Here is a 27,798-nt window from a genome sequence, read left to right on the forward strand (position 1 = left end):
GCCATCTTTGTGGAGAGCAACAATTCTAATTCTCAAATCCTCAGAGAGGTCTTTGCCATGAGATGCCATGTTGAACATCCAGTGGCCAGTATGAGAGAATTGTTCTTAAAGCACCTAATTTTAATTGCTCTAATACGAGATGCACAACTTTGTATGGTCCTGTCAATCAGACAAAAACATAAACGTAATGAATAGGACATCTGGCTTTGCATGGTTAGACAATATACTGCTGTTATCACTTAGGGTGTACTCACTTTTGTTGCCAGCTATTTTGACAATAATGGCTGTATGTTGAGTGATTTTCAGAGGACAGTAAATCTATACTGCTATACAAGCTGCACATGTGAGGGGTGTACTCACTTTTGTGAGATACTGTTTGCTTTTGAGCATTTTTTTTTGTATTATTTACCATCTTGTTGGCAAAAACTAAGAGATATTCTATTCATCAATTATTGTTTTGTTATTGTTTCAAGAATTAGAAACTATCATGGCATAAGGGAAATATATTCAAATATATTCAAAGAAAAAAATCATTATTGATTAGCATTTACATTATTAACTTTTTGTGATAACTATTTATATGTCCCTTTCACAGCCAGTGCCTGAGCTTGGCCAATATGTATTCCTAATAGTTAAATAGTTATAGTTAATTTTGGTAGAATTCTAAAAGCATGAATAACATGTCATTTTGTTCAAGAATTAAAATGTTAATGTTACTGGATACTAGGAATGACCCATAATGACCCATAATGACTGGGTGGGTAAAATGCAGAGTACAAATTCCCTTCCCCTTTCCCCTTTTAAATATTTAGGGGGCAGCCGTGGCCTAATGGTTAGAGATTCGGACTTGTAACCCAAAGGTTGCAGGTTCGAGTCTCAGGTCCGGCAGGGATTGTAGGTGGGGGGAGTGAATGTACAGCACTCTCTCCATCCTCAATACCACGACTGAGGTGAGTCCCTTGAGCAAGACACCGATCCCCCAACTGCTCCCCGGGCGCCGCAGCAATGGCTGCCCACTGCTCCGGGTGTGTGTTCACGGTGTGTGTGTGTGTTCACTACTGTGTGTGTGCACTTGGATTAAATGCAGAGCACAAATTCCTTGTATGGGTCACCATACTTGGCCTCACTCACCCCCTTTCCCTTTCCTTTCCTTCCTTTAAGCTGTGCTTTGTTTTCTACACCCCTCACAATAAATAAATAAATAGATAATAATAATAATAATAATAATAATAATAATAATACAAAAATGCCGAACGCATTTTCTATTGCTAATACTATTTTAAAATTTGTTTTAAATTGCTGGGAGGTTTTATTTTGGCGTTTGCTGTCGCGTTGCTGTGTCGTCATTTCCTATCAGAGGAAGAAGACGTCATCACAGACAGGCAGTGAGTTGGAGCTTTATGGTTTCCTAAAAAACAGCGTATTAACGTTTTAAATCACGCTGATTTCGATTAGTTTGAATGAAAGCCTAATTTTAATGAATGTTATTACAGTGACATTTTATTTTAGCTTCGTAATGAGGTGATATGCAGGATAGTAGTCGCGCTTTCGTGCCTTTCATAGATGAACCGGTTATATCATATGTCAATAAAATATTATTCAGATGTATTTCATTCAGACGAAATTATTAATTTTTTACTGGTGTAGTTTAAGTTGGTAGTATTTTGAGGCTGATCAGTTTTACTTGGAAAAAATTTGTTGTGAATTGTCTGCAATTTATTTTCCTATTCATGATGTAATTTTAATATTTTAATACATAATTTATGTCATATTCAGGTATAGTGACATACATTTTGGCTCTGTCAGCTTTTATAGATTTTATAATGACGCTTGGGTAATTTACATTATGAGTAAATATAAGTATAGATAGATAGATAGATAGATAGATAGATAGATAGATAAACAAAAAATACTTTTAAAAATGACAAAATCTGTTTTTATTAAATCATAGTCTGTATATAAAATGAATGAATAGACGAAATATATCTGACATAAATAGCCCAATTAACAGATTTTCAAAACGAAAGGAAAAGACTGAGTGACATATGCTGCTGAGTTTGGTTCATTTTTGTGTGGAGCAGTGCTCTCCGAAAGCTCACAGAAAGGAAACCGAGATGACAGAAATAAAAGTAAACACACTGCAGTTTTGAATGATCTGTATGACCAAAAATGACGGAGTTTTTCCGCTATTCGATTGCGCCGGTGCCTCACGCACACACAGCATTGCAAAAGTTGCAGTCTGTTAATTATAAGAATAAAATAGTCAATCAAATATAGAAACACTGGTCAAATTAAATAGTGCGTACTGCGTAGTACAGTCCGTGCCGTTCAGCCTGAGCTCGGGCCAAACACATCTTTGCTCATGTGAGGAGGATGTTTTATAAGCGCAATAAGTACAGTCGTGGCCAAAAGTTTTGAGAATGACACAAATATTAGTTTTCACAAAGTTTGCTGCTTTGTTTCAGTTGTTTCTGTGGTGTACTGAAATATAATTACAAGCACTTCATACGTTTCAAAGGCTTTTATCGACAATTACATGACATTTATGCAAAGAGTCAGTATTTGCAGTGTTGGCCCTTCTTTTTCAGGACCTCTGCAATTCGACTGGGCATGCTCTCAATCAACTTCTGGGCCAAATCCTGACTGATAGCAACCCATTCTTTCATAATCACTTCTTGGAGTTTGTCAGAATTAGCGGGTTTTTGTTTGTCCACCCGCCTCTTGAGGATTGACCACAAGTTTTAAGATCTGGGGAGTTTCCAGGCCATGGACCCAAAATTTTCAACGTTTTGGTCCCCGAGCCACTTAGTTATCACTTTTGCCTTATGGCACGGTGCTCCATCGTGCTGGAAAATGCATTGTTCTTCACCAAACTGTTGTTGGATTGTTGGAAGAAGTTGCTGTTGGAGGGTGTTTTGGTACCATTCTTTATTCATGGCTGTGTTTTTGGGCAAAATTGTGAGTGAGCCCACTCCCTTGGATGAGAAGCAACCCCACACATGAATGGTCTCAGGATGCTTTACTGTTGGCATGACACAGGACTGATGGTAGCGCTCACCTTTTCTTCTCCGGACAAGCCTTTTTCCAGATGCCCCAAACAATCGGAAAGAGGCTTCATCGGAGAATATGACTTTGCCCCAGTCCTCAGCAGTCCATTCGCCATACTTTTTTCAGAAGATCAATCTGTCCCTGATGTTTTTTTTTTTGGAGAGAAGTGGCTTCTTTGCTGCCCTTCTTGACACCAGGCCATCTTCCAAAAGTCTTGGCCTCACTGTGCGTTCAGATGCGCTCACACCTGCCTGCTGCCATTCCTGAGCAAGCTCTGCACTGGTGGCACTCCGATCCCGCAGCTGAATCCTCTTTAGGAGACGATCCTGGCGCTTGCTGGACTTTCTTGGACGCCCTGAAGCCTTCTTAACAAGAATTGAACCTCTTTCCTTGAAGTTCTTGATGATCCTATAAATTGTTGATTTAGGTGCAATCTTAGTAGTCACAATATCCTTGCCTGTGAAGCCATTTTTATGCAACGCAATGATGGCTGCACGTGTTTCTTTGCAGGTCACCATGGTTAACAATGGAAGAACAATGATTTGAAGCATCACCCTCCTTTTAACATGTCAAGTCTGCCATTCTAATCCAATCAGCCTGACATAATGATCTCCAGCCTTGTGCTGGTCAACATTCTCACCTGAGTTAACAAGACGATTACTGAAATGATCTCAGCAGGTCCTTTAATGACAGCAATGAAATGCAGTGGAAAGTTTTTAAGTTAATAATAATTAAGTTAATTTTCATGGAAAAGAAGGACTATGCAATTCATCCGATCACTCTTCATAACATTCTGGAGTATATGCAAATTGCTATTATAAAAACTTAAGCAGCGACTTTTCCAATTTCCAATATCTATGTAATTCTCAAAACTTTTGGCCACGACTTCTTGGGCCCAGTTTTTCAAAAGTAATCCAGTGGGATTTTGGATCACGGATTGGATCAAATCTTGGAAATGGGTTTTTCAAATGTAAAAGAGGGATTTTGAATTAAGATCAGACCATGTAATCCAATCTTACATTTGATTTGGATCAAACCTGTGCTTTGGGTTCCTCAAAACTTTGAACTCAGATTGGGATCTATTTGATCCAAAAAACAAAACAAAACAGGATTATCATGATCCCATCAGAAGGGTGGATTCAGTTGTGATTTTTTTTAACCAAATAAAATAAAATAAAAAAGTTTAATTTTTTTTAATTGAATGATCACAACTTAATGGTTACTGATGATATATAAATTCCTTCATATTTGAAACCTATATGAAGCATGTCACATCTAATGAAATATGGTAAAAAACAACACCAAAATAATATCAAAACTATCAGATGTCAAATAAATGGATGGAAAGTCAAAGATGATTTTTGACTTTTTGACAGTATTGTTTTTGTTTTATTATTTAACATTAGAACAAACTAAAAAATGTCAACTGTTTGTTTATTGCAGTGTTTCTGTTTCTTACAATTAAAACAAACAATGGCTATTTGTGGCCACTGGTATTTTGCCTACCTGTTGTTCTTAGCTAAGCCAGTAGGCTACGCTGTTGGTTCCATTTAAGGCTATGGAAAACAGGATTTGGTAATCCTGAAATTGGGTATTTGGATCACAGTGATCCAAATCCAACCCAATGTTTCTTTAAAAAACTGTCATAAAAGTGAGATAGATCAGTTAATCCTAGATAGCAAAATGTGGGATTTCCAAATCCGGACCAATTTGATCCAGATTAATTTTTTTTGAAAAACTGGGCCCTGGTTTTAAACCATTTTAAATAGCCTATAGGCTATTTATTTTGTTTAATGTTTGTACATTATAACATTTCGCTTTATTTACGAATGTATTAATGCGGTTTGTGCTTATTCGTGTTTAACCTAAACTATACGTAACATTAATAGACATACCGGGAGGCCTACTTAAATATGTTTTTATAATTTTATGCTAGCTATCCTAAACTTAATGTATAATGAGCAGCTATAAACTTATATTTTGGCATTTTATAATCTGTGTGGATATTTTGATGAAAGAAACTCAAAAGTAACTTAAAAGTATAACGCATTACAATTTAGAGACAGTAATATTGTAACGTAACTAATTACTTTTAAAAGACAGTAACTAGTAATATATAATGTATTACATTTTGGAAGTAACTTTGCACAACACTGGTCATAAGGGTGAAAATGAGATATAAAAGCTGAAAAATAAGCTTCTGTTATTATATGACAATATAATGCAAATTTTTGAAAATCAGGAATCTGAGGGTGCAAAAAAATCTAAATACTGAGTAAATCGCCTTTATAGTTGTCCAAATGTAGTTCTTAGCAATGCGTATTGCTAATTAAAAATTTTGATATATTTATAGTAGGAAATGTACAAAATGTTTTAATGAAACATGATCTTTACTTAATATCCTAATGAGTTTTGGCATGAAAGAAAAATCTATAATTTTGACCCATATAATGTATATTTGTCAATTGCTACAAATATTTAATTGGCTGTTTACCACCTTGCTCTATAAACATCAACACCATTTAATCATATACATTTAATTCTGTTTAATAACAATAACAATAATAAATAGCTCAAAATTAGTTAGACTACAAAAGCAAAATTGCAATGCATAAATAAGTTTGAGTAAAATAATGCCTCTTTATGGTTCAAATGCTCATGTACAAGTTTTCTCAAAAATCCTTCCCTTTAATATACATACTGTTGCAGTAACTCTGTTTTTTCACAGAGAGTACTGTCATGTCTTGGATTCGAGAGCAGAAACTATCCTTTTTAGAAGGGGTCACTGCCAACATCCTGAAGGTGTGTTTCAGAGAGGATTTGTACAGTAAACTAAAATAATAATTATCTAACACCTTAATGACTAACTTAAACTTGTTTTTTTTTTTTTATCACAGGCAGGGCCTATGCCCAAACATGTGGCCTTTATCATGGATGGTAACAGGCGTTTTGCCCAAAAGACGCACGTGGAGAGGCATGAAGGTCACTCGCAGGGCTTTGAGAAACTTGCAGAGGTGAGTGTGCAGATATTGATAGATATTGATAGTGGATTAATTGACCAATATTTGACCAATTTGACTGCTTCAAACTATGTTTTCAAATATTTTGAAAATATTTACAATTTTGACTAAATATTGTGTAAAATAAATGTTAATTTTACTTTGCACACTTTCTCACTGGTCATTAAATTGCAATGCATTACTAATCAGGTTGGTGTCAGCAAAATGTTTTTAATGTTTTTGAAAGAATTTTCACCGCTGTATTTGATCAAAAATACATTAAAAACAGTAACAGTGCGAAAAATGATTGAAGTTTAAAAGAACTGTTTTCTATTTGAATATATTGTAAGACGCAATTTTATTTCTGTGATCAAGGCTGAATTTTCAGCATAATCACACAGTCTTTAGTGTCACATGATTCTTCAGAAATCATTCTAATATGCCGATTTGCTGCTCAAGAAACATTATCCCCCGGTTTCATAGACAAGACTTAAGCCTAGTCCTAGACTAAAGTGTAAGTCTGAGCTGTTTCAACTGAAAGAAACTTGTACTGACTGATCTTAAAATATATCAGCGCCTTTGTTTAGTCTCAAGATGCACACCAGTAATGTTTTTTCTAAGGCATGTTTATAAAAAATTACTTAAAAGTCTTAATTGAACTATGGCCTAATCCTGGCTTAAGCTAAGCCCTGTCTATGAAACTGGGCCTATAAGCATTGAAAACAGTTGTGCTGCTTCATATTTTACTGGAAACCCTGATGCATGCGTTTTTCAAGATTCTTTGATGAATAGAAGTTTAAAAAAACAGCATTTATTTGAAACAGAAATCTTTTGTAACATAATAAATGTCTGTACTGACACTTTAGATCAATTTAGCCATGCATCCTTGCAGTATAAAAGTAGTACTGACTGAATGACTGTGTATATGCATGCTCAATTTCTTAATATGCATTGTTTAAACTCACATAGACGCTCCGTTGGTGCCTAAACCTGGGCATTCATGAGGTGACTGTGTATGCGTTCAGTATTGAGAACTTCAAGCGTTCTAAAGAAGAGGTGGATGGTCTGATGGAGCTGGCCAGACAGAAGTTCAGCCGGCTGCTGACGGAGCAGTAAGTCACTTCTGCACAAGATTTGTTCACCCATGAGGGCTAAAAATATTGATACAATCTAAATGTGACTTTGTCCTAATTTCTAGGGAGAATCTTGAGAAGCATGGTGTGTCTATTCGTGTGTTGGGAGATCTGACTCTACTGCCTACAGATCTGCAGCAGCTCATTGCCAAAGCTGTGGTGGCAACTAAAGCACACAACAAGTAAGCATCAACTGTGTAGATTTTCACCAAGATATAGAGTCAAACCAAAAAGTATTCAGACACCTTCAAAATTTCTCACATTACCACAGTTTATTCGCTTTAGTTTCGAAAATGTAAATTAATTATGACAAGAACTCAAGAGTTAAACTGTATCTTGATAATCATAAATTAATTACAGTCAAACCAAAATTTATTCAGACGCCTTCAACATTTCTCACAAAACCACAGTTTATTTAGAAAATGGTAATAAAATATTACAAGAAATCAAGAGTTAAAGGAGAAGTTCACTTCCAGAACAACAATTTAGAAGACATAAAGAAATTATGTTTTTGGAGAAAAACATTTCAGGATTTTTTATTTTTCATACAGTGGACTTCTATGGTGTCCCTGAGTTTGAACTTTCCAAAATGCAGGCTCTAAATGATCCCAGCTGAGGAAGAAGGGTCTTATTTGGTCAAACGATCAGTCATTTTCTAAAAAAAAAAAAAAAGACAATTTATATACTTTTTAATCTCAAATGCTCATCTTGTCTAGATATCAACTCTGTATTCTGGTTCACAGTTAAGGTCATTGCACACTCAGTCCGAAATTTTCACACGTTGAAAAATAAATACGACTGTTGTGTCAATCACTGTTGCACACTGCCTCCGAAGCTTTCGTCCGCCATAAAAAAGTTCGGATCAGGTTCGATTTTCTGCATTTTCACAATCGTAGCAAACACTTATAAAGGAAAGGATGACAAATACGAAAAAGCGCATATGTAATTTTCGGACTCAGTGTGCAATGACCTTAAAGGGATGGTTCGGAGTAGAATTGACTTCATTGCTATGCACTCCGAAGCCCATGTAAATACCCCATCCCAAGTTTTTTTTTTACCTTAGTCAAACATTTATGGAGATATTAGAGTTTTTCGAATTGCTTGTTACAGGAGTGAATGGTACATGTGATGTATCTCGTAAATTGCACCACTAAACGTGCAAGTAATCTTACCAAACTTGTACAGTAGTGTAAATAGGGTATGTACTCACAAAACGCTGCATCAGGACATTTGTAAGTCCACCATGAGTGTTTTAAAAACACGTTTTAGCTGATCCCTACTAGTCTCAAAAACTACAAATGGCGACACGTCGACGTCACTTCCCTGGTTTGAAAAAAGCACGTAAAAGTCCTCCTACAAGTTGACATGCACACAGATGTAGTAGGAGGACTTTTACATGCTTTTTTCAAACCAGGGAAGTGACGTCGACTTGTAGTTTCTGAGACTAGTAGTTCTTTGGTAAAACGTGTTTTTAAAACACTCATGGCGGACTTACAAATGTTCTGATGCAGCGTTTTGTGAGTACATACCCTATTTACACTACTGTACAAGTTTGGTAAGATTACTTGCACGTTTAGTGGTGCAATTTACGAGATACATCACATGTACCATTCACTCCTGTAACAAGCAATTCGAAGAACTCTAATATCTCCATAAATGTTTGACTAAGGCAAAAAAAACTTCGGATGGGGTATTTACATGGGCTTCGGAGTGCATAGCAATGAAGTCAATTCTACTCCGAACCATCCCTTTAAGGGTATGTCGAAAAACACTATACCAAATCTCATTTTCTTCTTCAACTTCAAAATTGTCCTACATTGCTGTTTTATTTTTAATTTTTTTGTAAAGGGCGTTTGATCTTTGCATGTTCACTTGCAACACTGGGTCAGTTTGAGGAGAAAATGAGATGGTAGTTTTTCGACACACCCTAACTGTCTTGAATTGGAATACACAGAGTTGACGCAGAGCTAGACAAGATGAGCATTTGAGGTTAAAAAGTGTATAAATTGTAATTAGGAAATAACCAATTGTTTCACTAGATGTTGTTCCTCGGTTGGGATTGTTTAGAGCCCTTTGAAGCTGCATTAAAACTGCATTTTGGAAGTTCAAACTCGAAGGCGCCATAGAAGTCAACTCTATGGAGAGAAATCCTGAAACGGTTTTCTCAACAAAAAAAGAACAATTTCTTTATGACAGAAGAAAGAAAGACATGAACATCTTGGGTGATAAAGGAGTGAGTAAATTATCTGTACATTTTTGTTCTGGAAGTGAACTTCTGCTTTCAACTATGTCCGAACAAATTAATCTTGATAATATCAGATAACTTTGATAGAAAGGTGAAAGGTATGTAACAAAATGTGGTCAGGTCAAAGTGTCAAATCAAATTTTTGGTCCCAAATTTTTATCAGTTTTATTGGTAGTCCACTGTATGAAGATTTTTTGGTATAATATGTCAGTTTACTTTGCTAATTTATTTATCCACTAAACGTTTATGTAAATTTACATCAAATCATATTCCCAAAGCCCAAGCCGGGCAGCTTTTATACCCTCACAACATAAATCATATATCTGCTCATAAATCATATTTTTATCATATATGAGAGCAAGTTGCTAGCAAGATTAGTAAATTGTTAGCATTATTCTAGCATGATTATTAAGTTGCTAGCATGATTTTAACATGATTAGCATGTTGCTTGCATGTTTAAGCATGATTAGCAAGTTGCTTGCATGTTTTAGCATGATTAGCATGTTGCTTGCATGTTTAAGCATGATTAGCAAGTTGCTTGCATGTTTTAGCATGTTGCTAGCATGTTTCTAGCATGGTTAGCAAGTTGCTAGCATGTTTTTAGCATAATAAGCATGTTGTTAACATGATTAACAAGTTGCCAGCATGTTTTTAGCTTGATTATCAAGTTGCTAGCATGTTTCTAGCAACTTGATTAGCAAGTTGCTAGTATGTTTTTAACGTTTCTAGCATGATTATCATGTTGTCAGCATGATTTTAGCATGATTAGCAAGTTGCAAGCATGTTTCTAGCATGATTAGCAAGTTGCCAGCATGTTTTTAGCTTGATTATCAAGTTGCTAGCATGTTTCTAGTATGATTAGCATGTTGCTAGCATGTTTCTAGCATGATTAACAAGTTGCCAGCATGTTTTTAGCTTGATTATCAAGTTGCCAGCATGTTTTTAGCTTGATTATCAAGTTGCTAGCATGTTTTTAGCATGATTGGCAAGTTGCTAGTATGTTTTTAACGTTTCTAGCATTATTATCATGTTGTTAGCATGATTTTAACATGATTACCAAGTTGCTTGCATGTTTTAGCATGATTAGCATGTTACTAGCATGTTTTAATCATGATAAGCAAGTTGCGAACAAGTTTCTAGCATGATTAGCAAGTTGCTAGTATGTTTTTAACACGTTCTAGCATGGTTAGCATGTTTCTAGCATGATTAGCAATTTGCTAGTGTGTCTAGCATGATTAGCAAGTTTGGTAGCGTGTTTATTGCATGATTGGCAGTCGCTAGCATGTTTCTAGCGTGATTAGCAAGTTGCTAGCGTGTTTCTAGCATGATTGGCAAGTTGCTAATATGTTTTAATATGACTTGCAAGTTGTTAGCATGTTTCTAGCAATATTATCAAGTTGCAGGCATGTTTTAACATAATAAGCATGTTGTTAGCATGATTAGAAAGTTGCTAGCATGTTACTAGCATGATTAGCATGGTATCCTCACTTACATAATCCTGCACCCACTAGTAAAAATTATATCTGATGTCTGAATAATGTTTGGTTTGACTGTCATTTTTAGCAATGCCCAAGTCTACTTAATTAAAAAGTCCAGATTAACTTTAAAGTTGCATGTTTCTTTATTGTTCTGCTATGACTAAAAAGACATTAACTTCTGGTGCATTCTAATATTTACAATACTGTTTTTTTTATGTTTTTAAAAGAAGTCTCTTCTGCTCACCAAGGCTACATTTATTTGATTAAAAATACAGTAAAAACAGAAATATTGTTACATGTAATTACAAATTAAAATATCTGTTTGATATGTAAATACATTGTAAAATGACATATTTTGTTTTGTGATGCAAACAATTTGCTGAATTTTCCACATCATTGCTCCAGTCTTCAGTGTCACATGATCCTACAGGAATAATTCTAGTAAAAAAATTTCGCTCTCTTTACTGTCATTTTTTATTTAATTGAATGCATATTACTTATTAAAAGTATTAATTTCTTTATAAAACTCCTGATGACCCTAAAACTTTTGAATAGTAGTCTATGAGTTTTAAAAAATCACTTTTCACAGCATGATCTATATATGATACATTTTGTCATTTGTTTGATACATTCATCTCATATGTTCTTCATTTGATTATGCAGGTGTTTTCTGAATGTGTGCTTTGCATATACCTCAAGACATGAAATTGCAAATGCAGTAAAGGAAATGGCTTGGGGAGTAGAGCAGGGTCTGATAAAATCCAGGTGAGAAAACAGTATTTGCTATTAATATCAGCTGTTTTAATACCTGTAAAAGATGATTAATTAATATGTTCTTCTCTGTGTGATTTGTCAGTGATGTGTCTGAGGTTCTCCTCGGTGAGTGTCTGTATAGCAGTAATTCTCCAAACCCTGATCTGCTCATCCGCACGTCTGGAGAAGTGCGTCTCAGTGATTTCCTACTGTGGCAGGTAAAGGAGAGCATTATTGAGCTTTAGTCAGTATCTTGCCATACAAATAAAGCACTTACACAAACATACAGGATTTTAGTTTAGATGGCGTTCATAGTTGGATTCACTGTGGAACAGTCTGTATTTCTATATACAGTGGTGGACAAAATTATTAGAACACTAGTATCTTCACCAGTTAAAAATGGTTTCAAGTCAGTTATTTTTATATTTTGCTTTAGTGTATCAATAGGAAATATCAGTTCACATTTCCAAACCTTCATTTTGTCAATAGTTGTAATAATCCAATGACAACAGCCAGAGCTCCACACAGAGATTAGATCTCACCATCATCCAGTCTGTCAGAGATGACATGAAGGAACTGAACAAACTAAGACAGACTAAATCCAGAAAAACTATGGCGACGTTTCCAAGATGCTTTGAGAACCTACCCGCAAAGCTACCTGAAAAACTATGTTCAAGTGCACCTAGGGCAAAAGCTGCTTTAAATGCAAAGGATGCGCACACCAAATGTTGATTTAATTTAGTTAATAGAAGTTAATTGATAAAGACGGCATCCTCATCAGCAAACACACTACAGCAAAAGATAGAAATAACTGACTTAGAACTATTCTTAGCTGGTAAATAATTTTGGCTACCACTGTAATAACAATGAGTCAAAATAACAAATATCTGTTTACATTTCCAAATTTTTTCAATAATTGTAATAATCCAGTGAGGTTTTTGTTTGCACAAGGAGTCTGACAACAGCCAGTGCTCCACACAGAGATCTGATCTCATCATTATCCAGTCTGTCTGGAATGACATGAAGAAACTTAAACAAAGACAGACTAAATCCAGAAAAACTATGGTGACGTTTCCAAGATGCTTTGAGAACCTACCCGCAAAGCTGCCTGAAAAACTATGTTCAAGTGCACCTAGGGCAAAAGCTGCTCTAAACGCAAAGGATTTAATTTAGTTAATAGAAGTTAATTGATAAAGAGAATCTATTTATGACATTATTTTTGACAGCATCCTCATTTTACAGCATTTTTGCACACATGCTTAAAACTTCTAACAGTACTGTAGCTTTGCAGGTAGGTTTCTGGCTGTTGTCAGACTCCTTGTGCAAATAAAACTCTCTCTGGATTATTACAATTAATGGCAAAATGAAGGTTTGGAAATTTAAAATGATATTTTTCTACTGACACACTGCAGCAAAAGATAGAAACAACTGACTTAAAACCATTTTTAACTGGTGAAAATACTAGTGTTCTAATCATTTTGGCTACCACTGTAATTACAATGCATCTTATGAGAAAAATGAGAAATATCACTTTCCATTTCCAAACTCTAATTTTGTCATTAATTGTAATAATCCAGTGAGGTTTTTGTTTGCACAAGGAGTCGGACAACAGCCAGTGCTCCACACAGAGATCTGATCTCACCATCATCCAGTCTGTCTGGAATGACATGAAGAAACAGAACAAACTGAGACAGACGAAATCCAGAAGAACTGTGGTAACGTTTCCAAGATGCTTTGAGAAACCTACCCGCAAAGCTACCTGAAAAACTATGCGCAAGTGCACCTAGGGCAAAAGCTGCATAAACGCAAAGGATGCTCACACCAAATGTTGATTTAATTTAGTTAATAGAAGTTAATTGATAAAGAGAATCAATTCATGGCACTATTTTGACAGCATCCTCATTTTACAGCATTTTTGAAACTTTAAAACTTTGAACAGTACTGTAGCTTTGCAGGTTGGTTTCTTGAAGCATCTTTGAGATGTTGCCACGGTTCCTCTGGATTTCGTTTGTCTCAGTTTGTTCTGTTTCTTCATGTCATTCCAGACAGACTGGATGATGGTGAGATCAGATCTCTATGTGGAGCACTGGCTGTTGTCCTACTCCTTGTGCAAACAAAAATCTCACTGGATTATTACAATTAATGGCAAAATGAAGGTTTGGGAATAATTTTGGTCACCACTGTAATAACAATGTGTGTTAATGGAATGGTTTACCCAAAAATTCAAATTTGTTGAAAGTTTACTCATCCTCAAGCCATTTAAGATTTAAATGAGTTTGTTTCTTCATCAGATTTGAAGAAATATAGCATTCCATCACTTGCTCACCAATGGATCCTCTGCAGTGAATGGGTGCCGTCAGAATGAGAGTCCAAACAGCTGATAAAAACATCAGGATAATCCACAAGTAATCCACACCACTCCAGTCCATCAACTAACATCTTGAGAAGCAAAAGTTGTGTGTTTGTAAGAAACAAATCCATTGTTAAGATGCTGCTTCTGGCTAAAACACGAGTCCATAATTCATAATAATAAGTTGTCTGCTCAAATTTAGGAGAGAAATATGCACAGATCAAGCACTGTTTACAAGATAAAATGGTCTAAAACAGATCTTAACAAATATGTGGCTGGATTTTGATGCGAGAGACAACAGGAGATGGATTATGGACCAGAAGCAATGGTTTAAAGGTTAAAATACCTTAATGATGGGTTTGTTTTCTATAAAAAAAAAAAAGCTTTTGGCTTCTCAAGATGTAAACTGATGGACTGGACTGGAGTGGATTATTTGTGGATTATTGTGATGTTTTTAATCGGATGTTTGGACTCTCATTCTGACGGCACCCATTCACTACAGAGCATCTGTTGGTGAGGAAGTGATGTAATGCTACATTTCTCCAAATCTAATGAAGAAACAAACTCATCTACATCTTTAATGTCCTGAGGCAGAGTACATTTTTCAGCAAAGTTTAATGTTTGAGTGAACTGTTGCTTTAAGAGCTGAATAATTCCCATCACTGCCTTTTCCAATGAGGTTTCCCATCAAATCAACACTAATGACAACTGAAAGTCTGGTGCTGGTCCTATGGATATATATCTGTCTATTGTGCATTAAGCACATATTTCTTTTAATACTTGCGTTCCCCTGCAGCTTTGAATTGATGAATGTTTTTCATATTCCCGCATTATCTTATACTCCACAGACCTCATATTCCTGTCTAGTGTTCCAGTCGGTCCTGTGGCCGGAATATTCTTTCTGGAATCTATGTGAAGCTGTTTTGCAATACCAGCTAAGTCATCCATCTCTCCAGGTATGCCATAACTTGTTTTTATGTTGATTTACAACTTATTTAGGTAATTGTTAGTTGCATTGTTAGAAACATTGGGTCTTATTCACTTAATCACAACTAAGATGTATGAAATCTGCATACAAATGTTTTTGCTCATTTAGGAACTGCATTTATTTAATCAAAAATACGGTAAAATCAGTAATATTGCGAATATTATTACAATTTGAAATGGCTGTTTTCAATTTGAATATACATTAAAATCTAATGTATTATTGAGATGTAAAGCTGTGTCAAACGATCCTTCAAAAATCGTTGCTCAAGAAACATTTCTTCTTATTATCAGTGTTAAAAATGATAGGTACAAATGCTTACTGATGCCCCAAAAGGAAAAGCCATGCATTAAGAGCTCAGGGTGAAAACTTTTGGAATTTGAAGATCAGGGTAATTTAACTTACTTTGTCTTCTGGGAAACATGTAACTATCATCTGTAGCCTCTGAAGGGCAGTACTAAATGAAAAAAAAAAAGATATTTGGCCAAAATAAGAAAAATGTACACATCTCCATTCTGTTCAAAAGTTTTCACCCTCCGGCTCTTAATGCATTGTGTTTTCTTTTGAAGCATCAGTGAGCGTTTGAACTTTCTGTAATAGTTGCATATGAGTCCCTCAGTTGTCCTCAGTGTAAAAAGATGGATCTGAAAATCATACAGTCTTTTTTGGAAAGGGTTCAAATACACAAAAATGCTGGAAAACCAAAGAATAAGTGGGACCTGAAGGATTTTTCTGAAGAACAGCGGGCAGTTTAACTGTTCAGGACAAACATGGGACTCATGAACAACTATCACTAAACAAAAAAAGCACAGCTCTGAATCATTCCAGTAAGAACACAGGATATTGTATTACAGCATGTACCGTTGTTGCTTAATTACAAGTACGTTTTTGTAAACGTTGCTACAATTGTTTCCTTAAATGATTTCCTGAAAACATTGTTTTAGGAAGTCCAGAACTTTATTTAAAGTCAAGATGCAAAAGCATAAGCAAGAATTTTAGTCACCTTACAAGTGCCGTTCCATTCATGTTTACATCTGCTTCACTGTGGTCCTGATGGTGCACATATGTGTGTGTTGCAGAAAGCTCGAGATCTTCACAGAGAAGACCAAGCGCTCCAGCAGATGGAGGCGGATCGCTCCTGTGTGGCTGAACTTTTGCAGCACCGTGGGAACGGAAAGCCTATGGATGCCCAGAGTCGACAGAAAGAACTGTTGAAGTACACAGCCAGCCGAGAGGAGAGGATTCGCTGTTTTCTCAACGCCCTTCAGAACAAGAGAGACACTTTCTTCAGTGATTTAAGCAGTCAGGCTGTTGTGGCTTAGTGCTAAACTTTTTTTATTTGCTGATCTGTAAATACTTTAGCTGTGGAAGGATGTTTCACCCCGTTTTATGGGGCAGTGGATATGTATGCTTGATATTGAAATAGAAATGATCTTAAATCGTTATGAAATAATAAATTCACTTTGATTGACCACATGGACTCTTTTTTTTTTTGGACTAGATATGCTGAAGAATACATTAGGCTAAATCTGATTGATCTCACTTTTAATTTTCAGGGGGTTTTTTGTCAGGATTTTTTCAAAATCATTCAAACTCAGACAGATTTGTGAACTGGTTCGAGTCATTGAAGCCTCAAGAACAATTTGTTTACAAATCAAATATTACTTTTACCAAATGCATAATGCATGTTATAATTTATAGTAGCAGTCAAAAGTTTGGACATACTTAACTGAATTTGTTTCTCATGATCATTAAAACATAAGGCTTCGAACTTGAAAAAAGAAATTTATTTTGTATCTGTTGTTTATATTTTTGTAATAAGTGTGTTTGATCCTATATACAGTTGAGGTCAAAAGTTTCAGAATCTGCAAAATGTTAATTATTTTACCAAAATAGGAGGGATCATACAAATCTATATTTTAGTACTGACCTGAATAAGATATTTCATATAAAAGATGTTTACATAGTAAAATAATAGTAAGAAAATAATAGTTAAACTTATAAAAATGACCCTGTTAAGAAATATACATACACTTATTACTGTGGATGTGTATGTTCTTATTACTGTGTTGTTACCTGAATGATCCACAGCTGTTTTTTTTTTTATTGATAGTTGTTCATGAGTCCCTTGTTTGTCCTGAACAGTTAAAATCCCTGCTGTTCTTCAGAAAAATCCTTCAGGTCCCACAAATTCTTTGGTTTTCCAGCATTTTTGTGTATTTGAACCCTTCCAACAATGACTGTCATGGTTTTGAGATCCATCTTTTCACACTGAGGACAACTGAGGGACTCATATGCAACTATTACAGAAGGTTCAAACGCTCACTGATGCTCCAGAAGGAAAAAACATGCATTAAGAGCCGAGGGGTGAAAACTGAATTGAAAAATCAGGGTAAATTTAACTTATTTTGTCTTCTGGAAAACATGTAACTATCTTCTGTAGCTTCTGTAGGGCAGTACCATATGAAAAAATATGATATTTAGGTGAAAATAAAAATGATTTAATTAGATCTGTTCAAAAGTTTTCACTCTCCGGATCTTTTTCCTTCTAGCCAAAAATGAAAATCATAAAGATATTAAGTAACAATCACGTTCCATGAAGATACTTTGTAAATTTCCCACCATAAATATATCAAAACCAAAGTTTTGATTAGTATTATGCATTGCTAAGAACGTCATTTGGACAACTTTAAAGGTGATTTTCTCAATATTTAGATTTTTTTGCACCCTCAGATTCCAGATTTTCAAATAGTTGTATCTCGGCCTAATATTGTCCTATCCTAACAAATTCATTCATCAATGGAAAGCTTATTTGTATGATGTATACATTTCAGATGATGTATAAATCTCAATTTAAAAAAGTTGACCCTTATGACTGGCTTTGTGGTCCAGGGTCATATATAAAGTCTTGTTTTCTGAGAAACTGAGCAAAATGAAGTGAATTTATACTTGTAAAATGGTCAATATCTGTTAATGGATAATGAAAACTTAAATCATGTTTCCCTATGAATTAAGTTCATTTTTATAAGCTCATTACTTAGTTTTGATCACTTTCTCACAAAACATGACTTCTTATTTTGTTATTTTGCTTCTCAAGCCTTAAGTAGCATGGGTATATTTGTAGCAATAGCCAAAGATACATTGAATGGGTCAAAGCTATGCATTTTGATTTTATGCCAAAAATCATAAGGATATTAAGTAAAGATCATGTTCCATGAAGATACTTTGTAAATTTCCCACCATAAATACATCAAAACCTAATTTTTGATTAGTAATATGCATTGTTAAGAACTTAATTTGGACTACATACATCAATGGAAAATGTATTTATTCAGCTTTCAGATAATATAAATCTCAATTTCAAAAAAGTTTACCCTTATGATTGGGTTTGTGGTCCAGGGTAACATAAAGTCTTGTTTTCTGAGAAACTAAACAAAATTAAGTTAATTTATGCTTGTAAAAAGGACAAATATCTATTGATGGATAATGAAAATTAAAAAAAAAACTATGAATTAATTACATTTTTATAAGCTCATTAGCAGATATTTGTTCGTTACTTCGTTTGGATCACTTTCTCACACAACAAACACTTATTTATATGATGTATACATTTCAGGTGATGTATAAATCTCAATTTGAAAAAATGGACCCTTATGACTGGCTTTGTGGTCCAGGGTCACATATGAAGTTTTGTTTTCTGAGAAACTGAACAAAATTCAATCAATTTATGGTTGAAAAAAGTACAATGGATAATGAAAACTGAAAACATGTTTCCCTTCAAATTTATTTCCATTTATTGTTGAGCTCATTAGCAGACATTTGTTCTTGTTTGAATCATAAACTTACTTCGTTTTGATCAATTTTGTTATTTTGCTGCTTCTAATTTAAGAATCTACACATTTGCGCTGGAAAACAAAAACACTGATGAATTTTTTTTTCACAGCGTGATCAAAAGGTACAGAAAAAAAGCTACAGTTTTGAAAACGTGACTTATTCTTTTGTTATTTTGCTTCTACACATTTGCGCTGGAAAATGACAGAATTCTGATTTTTTTTTCACAGTGTGATCAAAAGGTACAGAAAAAGTTATTTCCATATTCTAGCGTTTATGAGCAAGATCTATTCAAGCCATACACTTGATGGTAAAATGAAAACGTAATGGAGATCTGTTGGGAGTTGTATTTTCAAACTTCGAAGACAAAGGTATTTACATTTAGAGACGATTTTGTGTTCCATTCAGTGCATTTCGTAAATGTGCTTTACTCGTTTCTAAAAATGTGTATATATAAACACACACGTGTGTAATTATGCAAATAACGCTTTAACCTATGTCTACCACGTTTTGTCTGTTCGTTGTTTTATTTGTATTAAATTCCCGGTGTAATTCCACAGTGTCCAGCAGAGGCGTCCTTCTTACCAAGACAAGCAGCAGCATCTGTCTGAGCCTGAGCTCTGAAACCTGAGCGGGGAATTCTGTCATTGTTGCTTTAAGAGATAAGCGACGCCCAGCGATACGTGATCGCGCTCGCAGCCAATCACTGCACGGAATATGCAGAATCTGGTTTAAACCGGTTTCTATCTTAAATTTCAATATAAAAACTTAATAAAACATATACAGCCGTTATTGTATTTTACGCGAGACGCTGAGAGGCGTGCAGGCTGTCGTTGCTCACGAGCACAGCATTTCCACAGATATTCAGATTTTTTGTCATTTTTTCGGCGTTTTTCTGCAGTCAAGATGCCCAAAAGAAAGGTAGGGATGCACTGTGTTCTTTTTCATTTTTGAAAAAAATCCTGAATTTTGCTATCTGTACATATGTGCTTGTAATTTTCACATTTCTTGTTGGTGTTATCGTCTTCGATCGTGTGGTTGTTTTATAATGGCGGACAGTCGATTTTTACATATTCACTGTCAGGCGGACTGTCAATCTTACCGCGCAAAGACGAAAACATAAGCAAAAAAACGACGTTTGGCTTAAAATATGATCAGACATGTGTTTTAAAATCAACAAGCACTTTAACCTATTAATATGCATTCATATTTCGATAATTATTCGAGCAAAACAAATCCGTAACATCCTGTAAGACCCGCCTGATCACTCGATAATGTAAAAGGAGGGAACTTGAGTAACATCTGCTATTGCTAATATTCTCATAAGCTTTCAGACTTAATATGATTGTATCATTTTAACACTGCGGATGAGTATTTGTGTTTAAAGTTCAGATGAAAATACCTCGCTTTTAGTCATTTGGCTTGATTATAACATTGCACGCGTGTGTATTTTTAGACTTAAAGTCCGTTTTATTCATATTAGTTTGTGTTATAATGTTTTATCGTGTGATTTAAGCTGCTCCTGTCATTGTTGATGTACATTACGCCTACTCGAAACGTCAAGCTGCCATCTTTACAGCACCTGTGTCTTCTAAAGACGGTCTAAAGGCGCTTTGCTTGTTATTCACGTTGAGCTATTTTTACATTTTATTTTACCGTTCAAACGTGGTTTTATACGAGTTACAGTGTTTTCGTGAGGAAAACAAAGGAACTGTACGATGAGAATCGGCCCTCAGTCGTTTTAAAAGGCGCGTAGTGATGCAGCCAAACAAAAGGAAGCCGTCTTGCCCGCGCGCACTGACAGCCCGGATTTGAATTTGAATATGCGCGGGAAGACACTGCAGAAAATAAAGTCATCCGTTATGAAAAATAACTGCGGGCTTATCGTTTGTGACGTAAGGCGCGAAAACTGTTTCAGGGAACGTTCTATTTTTTTTATTTACTTATTAATTTTTGACGAATTAAAATTTTTATGTTCATTGTTTGATTTTTGAAACGCTTTCCTGTTTTGTTTTTTACAGATTGATGGTGAGAAGGCCGCCAAAGGCAAGGAGGAGGTTTGTCTATTTAAATTACTTTTTTATTATTATAATTTTTTTTTAAATGTAATATTTATGTTTTTCTATATTTTACCGTCTTATATATTTTTGTTTATTTATGTATTTATTTAGTTTTTGGCTTGCATAAGTTTGCAAGCCTTATGAAACTCAATCAGAACATAATCTGTGCAAATCACTTGTAAAATAATGTTTACATACGTTAAATTGACATACCTACATTTATTATTTTATTCTTAATTTAGTTTATTTTTTAAGTTTATGCTTACATTTAATTTACATCAGCCATTGTAGACATATTTACTATAATAGCCAATTAACTTTTAACTTGAGTGAAATATATTAAATTTATTAAATAAATCAGTTTCCCTATTGATTAGTATTGATTCAGTATTATTTTTATTCACAGCCGACAAGACGCTCCGCGAGGTTGTCTGCTGTAAGTATAATTTTTTTGGATCTGTTCAATAAATTAATATAGTTCTATTTTAAATTTTTTGTCTAATTCATCTCTGAATTGATTTACAGAAACCAGCTCCTCCTAAACCTGAACCAAAGGCCAAGAAACCTGCCGCCAAGGTACGGATGTAAAGCTTTGCAATAGTATTATATGGTAATTTAGTGGCTGAATTTTGTTCCATTGATGACGGAAAGTCTTGTTAACCATCAAACCGCAAAGTTCGACGTCTGTTATTTCATTTTTAATCATATTTCTTGTCGTTGGTCACACAGAAGCCCGCCAAGGGGAAGAAGGGCAACCCTGCTGAAAATGGCGACGCTAAGGCAGACCAGGTGGGTCTGAAAAGTGTTGTCTAAAAAGCTCAAATCATTATTTTAAAGCTCGCAGATGATGGTTAAAAGAGAGATGAATAAATGAGACTATATATATACTTCCATTTTTCATTTACTATATTTGCTTTAGCACAGCAAGTAATTAACGGAGCATGCAAAGTTTGGTAATTGCTCAAGCAAATCACTGTTGAACTGACTTTTTGTTCAAACCACTTTCTTCTAGGCACAGAAGGTTGACGCTGCTGGTGACGCCAAATGAGAAGCTAATGAGTGTCTGATCCTTCTATGTACTTGGTGACTGTACAGTTTGAAATAACTATTTTTTACCAAGTTTTATATTAAGAATAACATTTATAGTTGACTTGTTGACTTGCTTTTTATGTACTGATTGATTTGACAGGAGTTACTATATTTCATTCATATCCACTTGTATCCCATTTTTTAATCAAGCCGTCTATATCTTGCCAAAACAGTTTGCCCTGGCTAAATCTGTTGGCGAAACGCAAGAATATTGTCCTAAAGTTTGTTTTATTGCTTTGTCTATCTATCTTTCTCTTTCTTTCTTGGTTTATCTTTGGATTTTAAACACCAAACATTCTCAAAAGGCAGCTTAAGAGTGTTTCTAAAATGTTTTCAGAAGGGTTTTCACCATGTTGTTAGCATTTAAACATACAAATACTGTGTTTTCATTTTTATTTTTTTAAAGGTTACAATGAAATTGTCACTAGAATAAGAAAAAAAAAAGCAAATAAGGCAACAATGTTGAATAAATTTACAATGTGAACCTTCAATTTCTTTAGAGCTGTGTGTTCTGAGCTTGTCTTGTTTATTAAGTTATGTTCTGCAACAGTGGAAGGATATTCAGTGGCTCTTAAAATGCTTTGTTTTAAATGGTTTTGAATAAAAAAATAATAAACTCTCCAGAAAAAAGAAAAATCTTTGTTTTTCTTGTGAATAAATAAATATATATATATATATATATATATATACACACACACACACACACACACACACACTACCGTTCAACAGTTTGGGGTCGGTAAGTCTTTAAAGAAGTCTCTTATGCTCATCAAGGCTGCATTTATTTGATTAAAAATACAGAAAAAAAACAGTAATATTGCAAAATGTTTTTACAATATAAAATAATGTTTATTATTTGATCATACTTTAAAATAGAATTTATTCCTGTGATGAAAAGCTGAATTTTTATCAGCTGTTACTCCAGTCTTAAGTGTCACATGATCCTTCAGAAATCATTCTAATATGCTGATTTATTATTAGAATGATAAATATTTTTTTGGAACCTGTGATTTTCTTTTTGGTCAGGATTCTTTCATGAATAGCAAGTTTGAAAAGTAGTGTTTGTTATAAAAAAATGTTTTGAATAATGTAAATTATTTATTAACTTTTAACAAACTTTTAATTATTAACTTAATACATCCTTGTTGAATAAAAGTATTAATTTCTTAAAAAAAAAAAAAAGAAACAAAAATGTACTGACCCCAAACTTTTGAATGGTAGTGTATATAGTATTGATTACTTAATATATAATATATTAGTTTCTAACTATAAGCAAATGCAATAAATTGCTTTTAAATGACAATTACCAGAATAATAGATGTGAACGCATATTTGTGACCCTGGATCACAAAACCAATCTTAAGCGTCATTATTTTCTAAATTGACAATCTAAGGGTGCAAAAAAAAATTAATTATTGAGAAAATTGCCTTTGAAGTTGTCCAAATGAAGTGCTTAGCAATGCACATTACTAATCAAAAGTTCGTTTTTAATATATTCACACTAAGAAATTTACAAAATATCTTCATATTACATAATCTTAATATCCTAATGATTTTTGGCATAGAAGAAAAATGTATAATTTGACCCATACAATGTATTTTTGGCTATTGCTACAAATACCCGTGCCACTTGAGGCTGATTCTGTCCAGGGTCACGTTTGTTTTCTGGAAACCCATTTAAAATACTATTTAAAGCCAAGATGCATGCAGAATGTTATTGTCGTTGCGTATTATTATCGCTAAATGTCGCTGTCGTGTAATAAATGAGCCAAACCGATGCCAACTGTAATTAATTCACTGTCCACCAGGTGGATCTATTTGATAACTAAAATCGGTCGTGTGGTTTTTCAGTAACAATATATCAAATAAATGTTTTAATCTTAAGAACATCTGAATTTGTCCAACAAAGTTGGTCTAAAACTTGTTTTACATCCTATGTGCTCATATTTTCCACGAGAGTAGGAGTGTGTTCACTGTAAAACGCTTATTTAGCATTGCATTACTAGAAAACACACCAGGCCTTCAGTTTCCTTGAGCTGAGGACTCACATTTAAAAGAAATGTTTGCAAAGTTTTATAAACAATCAGGTGCTAACGTGGCATTTCAGTTTTGAGGTATGTGGTGCAACACTAAACTAACCTGAAAGTAGCATATGTAAACGCAGGTAGGAATTTGCTTCGGATTTTTCCTATAAATAGACATACCAAGAGATGACCTTTGCAAATATCTTTTGAAGCTGTAAGACAGGTATTTCTTGTTAAGGCCGGAAACACAAAGACCCTGTTGTGAATGTTAGAGTGAGTCTACACTTTGTCCATCCTTGATAGTTTAAGCTCCAAACGAAGGAAGAGTTGTGATCATTTATGAATGAATTTTCCAACAGAACATACATTTCTAGTCTTAAACTGTTTTGAAACACAATAGCTGGTCATTAGATGGTCATTTAACTGACTGACCTACTCATTTGTTACAAATACAAAACTTGACCACAGTTAGCAGAAGTGTTGAGGAAAGTTAGTTTTAAAAGTAATGCATTGCAATATTGAGTTACTCCCTAAAAAAGTAACTAATTTTGTTAGTAACTTTTTGTGGAAAGTAATGTGTTACGTTACTTTTGCATTACTTTATAAATCTGGGCAGGGCTTGCTTGTTTGTTTTAAATATCAAAAGTTCTATTTTTTTTGCAAATATAAAAGCCTTTTCACACCAAAAGCCTCAGGCTTAGAGAAAAGTAAATTCACATCTGTAGACGGCAGAAGAAAAAAATGTCAACTCTTTAGCAATAAAACAAGGAAAACAAATATTAGATTATCTTTAGTAATTTTTGCTTATTAGCATGGATGAATTAAATCATCAAAAGTCGGCGGCAAAGACATCAGTTAATAAAATGGGATTAAATACATAAAGGATATTTGTATTATTCAGCATATTTAATAATCATTTTCAGAGTTGAATTTCTCTGTTTTTATTCATTTTGAGGAATATCTGTTTTTTTTTTTTTTTTGAGTAAGACTAATTAATGCATGTTCACATTTATTCTAGAACTAAAGTAATATCTTACAATTTCTCTCAACATTGGGACAGTAGAGCTTTTAATCAATAAATGGGGGAAAAGTAACTGGCGTTACTTATTTGAAAAGGTAACTTAGATATTTTCTTGTCCATTAAAAATTAATTTGTTACTTTACTAGATACCCCAACACTGGTTAGCAGGCATGATCAACACAAGATGGATTAATCTTGGTTAACTTGTACATAAATTGATCAAAATTGGCAAGTACTGTAAAAGTAAATTCACATCTGTACAGCAGACCGCAGAAGAAAAAATGTCAACAAGGAAACAAATGTTAGATTATCTTTAGTAATTTTTGCTTATTAGTGTGGATGAATTGGATCATCAAAAGTCGTCAGCAAAGACATCGTTAATAAAATGGGATTAAATAGATTAAGGATATTTGTATTATTTAACATATTTAATTATTGCAGGTTTGCCTCATTTTCTGAGTTGAATTATTAATTTTGAGGAATAGCTGTTTTTTTTTAGTGAGTGAGATGAATTGATGCATGTTCACATTTATTCTAAAACTAAAGTAACAACTTACAAATTTTCAACATGAGACATTATTTTAATCAATAAATGGGGGAAAAAAAGTAACTAGCGTTACTTATTTGAAAAAGTAATATGTAACTTGCGTTAACCCCGACACTGGTTAGCAGGCATGATCAACACAAGATCTTGTTGGTTAACTTGTACATGAATTGATAAAAATTGGCAGTTCCATAGTTTATGGTGTACAGATCTAGACTACATCAAGAGTTGTTACGACATAAACACACTGAGGCGAAAACGTCTTTTTTGGCTTTGCTGAGAGGAACCCAAGAGGACAAAAACAAACTGGAAACTATAACCAAATTCGCACGTAAATGCCAAGTGAGATGAGAACACGGTGAGTACTATGCATCAATCTTTATTGACAAAACAGATTTTTTCCATCACAGCTGTTAATTATTAAAAGGAAATCAATCAGAACAGCGTTCCAAACGCGTCTAAAACGTCAAAAACCCAACAACTCTTGTGACGAGGGAAACGTGCAGGTTGTGCTCCAAATACAAAACCATTAGTCAACATTGAGGGTCTGCACGTCCACATGGTCTTCAACGTGTTCAGCCTGAGCTCCACCCCCTATTCAATCTATAGGCGGACCGGTCTTCATATATAACGTGGAAGAACATTGTGTCTTCATGTAGCTGGGAGTTTCACCTCAACGGCGGCTCGTGTTATCAGGTATGTAAAACAGAAATGAACACAAACAATGAGCAGTCAGTCATGATTGTGCATTAAACGCAAAACTGCGTTGACGCAAGTTGGGATTTATAGCTGTCTATCAGCCTGCTACTACTTTTGGTTCAGTCACAAGTTCTCAAAAACCTTTGAGATCAGCTGGTGACATTAAAATGTGGTGCTATTGGTTGTAAATCTACCCAAATGCAACCATAGGTGAGTGAATTCACTGATGCAGTTCTACAAGTCAGATTTGAGATCTGTTGGGTTTGTTCATACATGGGCCTAGTATTTATTTATTTATTTTTTTCTTCATTTCAAAAGTGTTACGATTATATGTTGTAAACGGGATGATCACTATGGATCTTCTTTATTCAACACTGTTAGTCACAGTGTTGGGAAAATTTCTTTTAAAAGTAATGCATTACAATATTGCGTTACTCCCTAAAAAAGTAACTAATTCTGTTATCTACTTTTTATGGAAAGTAATGTTACCTTACTTTCAGATTACTTTTTAAATCTGTAACTGGTGTTAAAGTAACTCTGATATTTTCTTGTCATTTAAAAAGTAATGTTACTTTACCAGATACTTGGAAAAAGTAATATTACGGAACTTACGGTACTTGTAATGCCTTACCCCCAACACTGGTTAGTCACAGTTCCTTCAGGTTTTGCTTAAATATGCAACATTGACTACAATTTGCAACTGAGCAATTGCAAGTATGTTGAAAAAGGAAAAACAATTGATTTGAAGACCTTGTATTGAATGCAGATTTGAATAAGTGAAATCCAGGAAAATAAGAAAGTGACTACTGGAATATTTCATGATGGTTTGCTATTGTAAAGCCGCATAATAACTTTTTTTTTTTTTTGCACATTTTAAAGACAAAATAAGTAGAGATGCCTCAATTGAAAGATGTTTCAGGTTCATATTGTCATTTTGTTTTCTATGAAATTGGCTTACATTTTTAGGAAAGCATATTTAAGACAAGTCAGTCTGAATGTGGATTTTATGGTTCAGTCGCTTATGCAGAAACTTTTACATGGCATAGCCACTGATCTGATTAATACAATAATTACTTTTTGAATGTAGGTCAGTGGCACATTAGGGTGGGAACATTGTTCTCAGACAAGGGCCATTTGAATTGACTGAGTGTCAGCTTGGAGATCAAACGTCTCCTGCATATTTAATTGAATTTTCATTCCCCTCTTGTCATGAATGTTGAAGTGTAAAAGTTAGCAGTTTGGTGAAGACTATTGATACTCATTTATTTAGAGCTGTGGGAGATTGAATGTTCACACTGATTATCTGTGGCCTCTGTTTTGAGTGATTCAATCACAAATGTGATCCTGGACCACAAAACCAGTCAAAAGGAATAACTTTTAAAATATTGGGATTTATGCATCACCTGAAAGATGAATAAATGTAGGACAATATATGGTTGAGATACAACTATTTAAAAATCTGGAATCTGATGGTTGGAAAAAAAAAATCTAAATATTGAGAAAATTGCCTTTAAAGTTGTCTTAGCAATGCAATATGAC

At 34.3% G+C, this 27,798-nt stretch overlaps 2 protein-coding genes across 2 annotated transcripts; both read left to right on the forward strand.

The window, feature by feature from the left end:
* The first annotated feature begins 1,361 nt into the window (after positions 1-1,361).
* Positions 1,362-16,465, forward strand: LOC141342670 (dehydrodolichyl diphosphate synthase complex subunit DHDDS-like). Its single transcript, XM_073847168.1, has 9 exons — positions 1,362-1,385; positions 5,777-5,850; positions 5,946-6,062; positions 7,017-7,159; positions 7,246-7,362; positions 11,567-11,668; positions 11,760-11,874; positions 14,855-14,962; positions 16,071-16,465. The coding sequence occupies exons 2-9, from the start codon at positions 5,788-5,790 to the stop codon at positions 16,311-16,313; spliced, it is 1,008 nt and encodes a 335-aa protein (XP_073703269.1). The 5' UTR covers positions 1,362-1,385; positions 5,777-5,787; the 3' UTR covers positions 16,314-16,465.
* Positions 16,466-19,529: 3,064 nt separating this feature from the next.
* Positions 19,530-22,607, forward strand: LOC141343007 (non-histone chromosomal protein HMG-17-like). Its single transcript, XM_073847601.1, has 6 exons — positions 19,530-19,743; positions 20,844-20,879; positions 21,289-21,318; positions 21,408-21,458; positions 21,612-21,671; positions 21,895-22,607. The coding sequence occupies exons 1-6, from the start codon at positions 19,729-19,731 to the stop codon at positions 21,928-21,930; spliced, it is 228 nt and encodes a 75-aa protein (XP_073703702.1). The 5' UTR covers positions 19,530-19,728; the 3' UTR covers positions 21,931-22,607.
* The last annotated feature ends 5,191 nt before the right edge of the window (positions 22,608-27,798 follow it).

This window comes from Garra rufa, chromosome 9 (genome assembly GCF_049309525.1).
Source record: "Garra rufa chromosome 9, GarRuf1.0, whole genome shotgun sequence".
In the NCBI taxonomy this organism is placed as follows: domain Eukaryota; kingdom Metazoa; phylum Chordata; class Actinopteri; order Cypriniformes; family Cyprinidae; genus Garra; species Garra rufa.